General features: G+C 53.3%; 1 protein-coding gene across 1 annotated transcript in view; it reads right to left on the reverse strand.

Moving 5' to 3' along the window:
* MAP1B (microtubule associated protein 1B) overlaps positions 1–7,443 on the reverse strand; it is an 85,437-nt gene extending 77,994 nt beyond the window's left edge. The window contains exon 1 of the mRNA XM_055331947.1: positions 7,175–7,443. Coding sequence (XP_055187922.1) covers positions 7,175–7,358 — 184 coding nt within the window. The 5' untranslated portion in view covers positions 7,359–7,443. The remainder of the gene's footprint in view (positions 1–7,174) is intronic.
* Positions 7,444–7,912: the final 469 nt, after the last annotated feature.

The raw sequence follows: 7,912 nt of genomic DNA on the forward strand, positions 1-7,912 counted from the left end.
TTAAAAAATTGTACAGAGTCAGTGGCCGTGAACTGCCTTCCGCTCACCAGGCCCGAGGCTGGGGCAGAAGGAGCTCGGATGCCCTGCCTCAGTCCCCCCGCCCCCATCCTTCCAAAGGGGGGTGGCCAGAGGGAACCCAGAGGACATCAAAGAAGCAAGAACTGGGGAGCAAGCCAGGAAGAACTGAGAAACCACAACACTCTGCAATGTGTTTGTTTTCTATGGCTTTTTATACTTTTCCAAATAGGTAGCTTCTGGGAGAGCCATCGGTAGGACCCATGACCGCACCCTTGCACGGAGCATCCTCAGTTGCCAGGAAGAACCTCTGCAACAGCAGCCGTTTACTGCCTGGCTCCTAGGAGCCGGGCCTTGAAACTCGGCAAAACAGCCGAGGAGCCATCTCCACGCACGCCCCGGGTCATCTCAGCAGTTTTGCGGCTCCATAGTCGCTCCCACAGACTCGGGAGTATAAATGGCAGCACATTATTTAAACACACCCATAAATCCTGAACGCCTGCCTGTATTTACCCATTTATATCTTGTTCGGTCTTCTTATCTTGCAAAGAAACAAGATACGGGTGTGTGTGTGCTTCTACATGTATGTGTCTACGTGTGTGTGTCGTCTATACGCACAAACGTATGACACAGAGATTCTGGAAACTCACTTGATTGCACATCTATCTAGACTCTTCAGATTATACACCAAACACCCTTGGACTGCGAGGAGTATTTTCAAACAGGTGCATGTCCACCCAGGAGAGGCAAAGAATTGATCGCACGATGCACGGGAAGATTTCAGGTGTGGAAGAGTTAATAGCCCTAAAGAGAGGCTAAATCCTAAGGGGGAATATTATGGGTCTCCCTGGAAACATCAACAGCCTCAGCTTGCATTTGTGCTAATGGAGTATTTAAATTTTAACAAGAAAGGCATGTTGCGATTTTGCAGATCTTTTTAGCGCAGAAATGATAAATGGGTTCTTTTTGTTCCGCAAAAGGCTTGACAGGTTGAGAGGTCTGAATTCATTAGAATATTTTACTTCGACGTATACGCTATATGCGAGGCCAGCGTGAAAAAACCGTCAAGCTCCTGTCTGAGCCGCTTAATTGGTAATTGTTAACTGGCTTCTCTGTGCTCCAGGTCTGAGCTCCACTTTGTCTCCGGGCTTGTCACGTTGGGTCACTAAGTTAATAATGAGACATATGTATTTAAATTAAATTCATAGGGTTCTTCTGCCTTTGTTCTTCGCTATGTCCAAATTGCTACATCATTTGAATGACTTCATCTAGGGTTATACGGAGACTTGCTCTTACACTTGTTTACCATTTTCCCCTTGGCTTCAATTAACTTGTCATGACACATCCAATTAAACGTTTGCTTTATATTTCAAAAACTCCTGGCTGTATGATTTGTGAGTTAGCAAGGGGGGGGAAGTACAAGACAGAAAAGTTCATTTGGAAATTAATTTTTAAATTATACTAGTAAACGGCCGATAGAAATAATATTTCTCAGTTTCATACTGCCAACGACACTAAAAATCTAGGGTTCTCTTTCCAAGGGGGCAATTTCCAGCCAAATTATGTCTTAACAATGCCTACCTCACTACTACCACTTATAAAATCAAGGTCACAAAGGACTCACTGGTTATTTTAGTTGGAAAGGAAAACTTGGGAACGAGGCCACTTTCTATACCAATTTTAGAAATGACAATTTTGTGATTACATTGTACCTTCTACTGGGTAATACTAGCAAAGAGAAATAGTATTTCTCAACGAAGGCTCCTACTGCATTTAGTAGGTTTATATATCTTCCCTCTGTGCCTAACAGGAAGCCAGCCATAAGCCCTCTGAAGCTTAAAGGGCAGAAATGGATCTTCTTTGTCTTGCCACATTCTCCTCTCTCGAGGGCCTGACTGGGGGCCCGTAGGGTGCTGATAAACAGATTCTGAGGAGGCTTTCAGAAGCAGATCATCCTGGTCTCTCATGGATACTAGAGAATGTCAAGATAAATTCCCAGCCCTTTTTCTGATGCTCCACCCCAATATACACCAGGTCAAACTCTGTCTTAAGCCATTGCTTCTCCAGCACACTGCTAAGACTGTGCCCCTTACTGGCTGACCTAGGTCAGGGCAGAACAGAACTCTACCAATGGGAGGTCAACCTCCGCATTTATTAAATTTCTGGGCCCAGGGGGCATCTGTCACCGCTGGGAAGGTGACCTGTGGCTGGGCACCCTGAGGACTCCCCCACATAATCTGGGGCTGGTGCCCAGCCACAGAATGGGCACCATCACTGTCTGCAGGCCAGTGCTCCAGCCAAGAATTCCATTCTCTGAATCCAGGGGAAAGCAGGGCACAAAGGGGGGGCTAAAGTGCACATGAAGTTTGCAGATGGAAACGGGAGAAATAAAATGTGTGTGTGTGGGGGGGGGTTCATTATAGGACAAGTCAGAGTGATCGGTGAGTAGCCACTTTCCCTCACTTTGTACAGGTTATATCTTGCCAAGGTTACCAATCATGCAAACATTTTGCAGGATTATTGAGTAAAACCAACATTTTTTTTAAAAGCACCTCCCATTAAAAGCTAGAATCTATATTCCTAAAAGAGATTATAAACTAGAAAAACCAACAAAGTGATCATTCATTACATGTTGCAATGGCACATGGGTTCTACTCAACAGTATTTGGGCCTTTCAAAGTTGTTTTTTTTTTTTCCTATAAACTTTCTCATTGATCCCTCGGATCCATAAGCTTTTGAATATTTTTTGCTGGTACCTAAACGGTTAACCTATGAACTGTAAGATTCCATTTGTAAAACTATGATAAAAAGTGACTGGGATGCAGATTAGAATCATAAAGAAACAGAATTAAAACAAAAAAGAGCTAAATTCAAGGTTTATTTCTCAAAGAAGTTTTCCTATTTTCTTTCCCTTGTCCAAACTTTCAATTGGCTTTTTTAATCCAAATACTTGATGTTCATAATGTATATGTGCAATGCATTGATGATAAATAATTTAGGTCTTTGGATAGCTTCCCACATTGAAAACAAAAGAAGTGATTTATAGTTATTATTGGTCAAAAAGTCAGAGCTTATTTTAAAAGTAAGCCTTTATAGAAGATTAAGAGTGAATCATCAGGGGCGCCTGGGTGGCTCAGTCGGTTAGGCGTCTGCCTTTAGCTCAGGTCACGATCCCTGGTCCTGGCATCAAGCCCAAGTCGGGCTCCCTGCTCAGCCAGGAGCCTGCTTCTCGCTCTACCCCTCACTCTGCCCATGCGCGCACTTTCTCTCTCTCTCACGCTCTCTCAAATAGATAAATAAAATCTTAAAAAAAAAAAAAAGAATGAATCATCAATTTAATGACCTTCCATTTGGGAACTGGCTTGGGTTCCGGCACAGCTCACAGAACCCTTACCAGATAATACCAATTAAGCAGCACAAGCAGAAATCCATCTACCTTTTGACTTTGCAAAGTATAAAGATGAACATAATATATTTATCATTCTCCAACATTTCTTCTAACCTCCACCATGTGTTGGCTTTTTTTCCTATTAAAATGAGAACCAAACCCCACCTCTTTCCTGTGTTCTTAATTCCCTTAGCCATCTTGAAGACAATCAATAAAGTACCATCAGAAGGTTACAATGCAATCCGCTAAGCTTACATTTCAAAATCCAGGGCACTAGATGTTACACACATCTTTTTATAAATGAATCTTGCTGCTTCCCAGTGTTAGCCAGAGAAAAGCTACACTCTTTATCAGTAACTGAAAGCACGGACCTGACAGTTAATATTCCTAATAGGTCTTAATTCCTATAAAGCAATAAAATAAAGCAATGAAAACTTTCATAAGGCTCTAGAATTCAGTTTACAAGGCATGGATTTATGTAGTCTATGTCCTATAATAAACTGGAGGAGTAGAGGCTCTGCTAAAAATGGGGATGGCTATTAGGTCTAAGGTGGGGGCTAACTGGGATGAGGGTGAAAAGAGATGCCCAGGAGCGGTATTTGTTGGGAGCGACAGTGGTATGGCATCCAGTGCTGCATAACTAACAAAGCTAGACCAGTTCATGGGAGGAAGACCATTGTTTCAACCTTGAGAAGGTATGATCAAACCTTACATTAGACATTTTGAATACAGCTGAGAAAATGAGGGCGCATTTCTCTTCCGCGGTTGCAGAAATCTTTCCTAAGCATCCACGCCGGGATGTTCCAGGCCTGTGGATTTATTGTATTACCACCATTTTCCTACAGGTTTATCTTCGAGGCTTCCCAAAGAACCCTCGGTAATCAGATGGCAAAATTCCAAATCACCAGGGTCCCCGAATCCACAGGAGGTCAGTTAAGATGGGAGGGGAAATAGGAAGCAAGCCTAACACATGAAGCACTGCATTCCCAGCCTGCAGGACTCAGTCGGAGGCCCCCCCACCGGCCCCCCAGGAGCATCTCCATCCCCGTCACACCTTGAGGCCTACAGGCACCAGCAGTAGCAGCGGTGGTGCCAGAGTGACCTCTGGAGGAGGCCCAGCTGGGACCTGCAGGCTGAGGCAGCAGCGCACCAGCCACAGGGACACAGAGGGACATGGAGCCAGGCTGCCCTGTTGCTAAGTCATCTCAGTCTGTCTGATAAGCCAGGGGAGCAATTGTGCTTCGTCCTTGAGGGGCCCTGGAGCTTCAGCTGCATCTGAGACCCCAGGACCCAGGAGAGCAATCTCCAGAGGAAAAGCAGCATCTGCTACTGTGTGTGAGGAAGTGGCTGTGCTCACTCACTTGACTGATTGTTAACGGGATCAATACAGCAATTTGGGAGTTCTGTGCAAAAACCTGACCAAATTAGCGAACCAAAAAAATCAGGAAGGCCTGGTGATTGAAACGGGAACGTGAAGGGGCTTCTGGGATTCCAGTAATGTCTGCTCCTTGAGCAACATGGCCCAGGTGTGTCCACCTTGTGGAAATTCACCAAGCTCCTCAGTCTGTGATCTGTGCTTTCTTCCTTTCTCTATATTATCTCAATCCATTAAAAAGAAAAATATTTTTTGATGTCCAAAACGCACATCTGAACTGTATTACTGCAAGCTAATGGTGTGAAAAGGAGTGAAGACAGAGAGCCCTTCACAGCAGCACTTGGATGCATCTATTCTTTTCCTCAAAGAGAAGTGTGCTGAATAAAGGCCCTGAGGGATGGGGTTCAGAAAGGATGATCCGCAGAGTAACAAAGCAGGACGATGATTAGGGTAGGAAGGTGAGGGCCAGGCCCCCTCCCTGCGCAGGGTGCTGCCCACCAGTGGATGGCCATACAAAGGCAAGCTCTGCAAACTGCCGCCTTGGACCCCGCACTGACATGATGACAGGGCCAGAGAATCAGGGTGGGTGCAGGGGGCACTCCTGTCCCTTAGGGCCGATGTGACCTTGAGCAGGCCCAGGATCCTTCCTGCCCCCCTGGGCCCCCCGTCTCTAACACGGGGGGAGGGCCCCTTTGCCGGCCCCACCTGGGCGGGTCAGGAAAATCAGAGATGTCTAAGCCCCTCTGCAGCTATTAGGACTCCCTGGCAATAACTGCTCTTAATCCAGAATCATCGATTCCTATGGCAGCCACACCCAGAGTCAGTAGGGCTGAAATTTTCCAAGGAGAAAAACGTGCAAACTAAAGACAGACCAGACTTAAGGCCTCTAGTTTGAAAACGGAGGGTTTCTGAGATGCTCAAATAAGGCATCTCCCTATTGCAATCTCTTTCTCTTGAATTTTTTTTTCAAATAAAACTACACGACTGCATTCTGTTTTTGTTTTTGTTTTTTTAAGCTGAAAGGGGAAGAAAAAAAAATCAGTGCTTTAAAGTTAAACAAAAGAACCAGGTTTGCGAGTCCAATCCCCACCCTGCAGCCTTTTGTTCTGGGGACAAGGGGCCGTTTCCAAATGCAGAGTCAGAAAGCAAGCTTTCATTTTTTTTTTTCTTTCATGGAAAATCAGGGTTCCCCTAGGTCTCCGGTGGGGGTGGGCGGGGGGCCCCGGGGCCCGGGAGCGAGGCGGGCGTGCACGCCCTTTGTCCGCCCCGGGCTGCCGTAGAGACCGCAGTGCGGGCACCACGCCCACCAGCCGGTGTCTCCGGGAGCCTGGAGCGCGGGCCGGGCGGGGGGCCTGCGGCGGGGCCCAGGGCAGGGCCGGGGCGCCTGGGGCGAGGGCTCGGGTGCAGACCTGAGCTGCCGCTGGGGGCCGGGGGCGCTTGGGGCGCAACAAAGCCGGGCCCGGGGACGGGTGGGCGCGCGCAGCTCCGAGCCCGAGGCCCGGCGGGGGCGCCGCAGTGCGGGGGGCAGGTGCGGTGAGCCGACGGGAGCACTGCGGCAGCCCGGGTGGGGCCGGGGGCGGGCCGGGCCGCGCGCTCGAGGCTGCGCCCGCCCGCCCGGCGCTCCCGGCGCTCCCGGCCCCGCCCCGGCTTCCAGGCGAACCGCTATTCGGCCTCCGCAGAGCGCGCTCCTAGTGCGCGCACCGGGCGCGGCGCTGGCCCTGCCCGCCGACAACCCCCCCCCCTCCTCTCCCCTAAGCCCTCGCCACCGAGGCTGAGACTTCCCAAAGCAGAAGCCCCACCCCGCAACTTGGGGTCCCATTGTCCTTTCTGGAGGCTGCCACCGGGGTCCCAGGGGCGGTGGCGAGGCGGGCGCAGGCGGTTCTCCATCCCTGCGTCCCGGGGAGGGGACGGGAGGGGGGGGCGGGCGTGGCCCCAGGACTAGCCTAGTCATTGCGGGTGGGGGGGAGCACATCGGGAGGTTTTACGCCAGAAAAGGCAGTTCTCGGGGGCCGAGGTGGCTGCGGGGAGGCCGATTCCCACGCGGGCCCTGGCGCATGTTGGGGGTCCCAGCCCTGGGGGAGCCGTGGCGGGGGGGCAGGCAAGAGGACTAAATAGGGCGTCTGCGCCAAGCGCCCCCGCCCCCCTGCTCCCGGGGCTCGGCTCTATTGTGGCCACCTGCAGTTCCCGGGGCGGGCGGGGCGGCGGCCGGCGGGGGGGCTGCGGACCTGTGACAGGTCCCTGCGGGAGGCGGAGGCCGTGCCCAGCGGGCCCCGCACCCGAGCATCCGCGGGATGCCCGTCGGCGAGCGCAGCCCCGCGGGTGCGGGTGCGGGTGCGGGTGCGGGCGCGGGGCGCGCCCTGGGCGGGGCGGGCCGGGGGGCGCGCGGGGCCGCTTACCGAGCTCGATGTTGCCGATGGCGCGCCGCAGGTGCTCCTCGGTCACGATCTCGCCGACGACCACCAGCAGGTAGAACTTGCTGTCGAGGAAGCGATGCGACAGGCTGGGCGACGTGGACGCCGCGGGGTTGGCGATGCCGCCGACGGGCTCGGGCTCGGCGGCCTCCAGCACCACGGTCGCCATCCTGCCGGCGCGCTGCGCTGCGCTGCGCGAGCTGCCCCGCCGCCCGGCTCGTCTGCGGCAGGAGAGGCTCGGCCGCCGAGGTGCAGCCCGCGCTCCGCCCCCCGCGCCCCTCCCGGCGCCGCGCCGCCTCCCCTCCGCCCTCCCCGGAGCGCGCGGCGGAGCGGAGCGGGCACTGCGAGCGGGCGGGGACGCGGCGCCGCTTTTATACGGAGCCCGGGCCGCGAGCCGGGAGGAGGAGGAAGAGGAGGAGGCAGGGACCACCCGGCACATCCTCACGCGGCGGCTGCCTCCGCGCCTGCAGCCGGCGGCCCGGGCTGATGTCATCTGCAGCAAATCATCTCGCCCGCGGCCCGGAAGCCGGAGGAAGAGGTGTGCGGACAATGGTCGGGGCAGCGCCCGCAGCCGGGGCCGGGCCCGTGGGGACCCCGCCGCAGCCGGGCCGGGGGCGCACGCCGCACCCCCCCGCACCACCACCCCCCCCCGCCGCGGGGCGGACCTCGCCCAGGTGCCGGGTGCAGGCCCGGGCCTCGCGCCCCGCCCGCGACCTCGAGGGC

Source organism: Nyctereutes procyonoides, unplaced genomic scaffold (genome assembly GCF_905146905.1).
Source record: "Nyctereutes procyonoides isolate TBG_1078 unplaced genomic scaffold, NYPRO_anot_genome, whole genome shotgun sequence".
In the NCBI taxonomy this organism is placed as follows: Eukaryota; Metazoa; Chordata; class Mammalia; order Carnivora; family Canidae; genus Nyctereutes; species Nyctereutes procyonoides.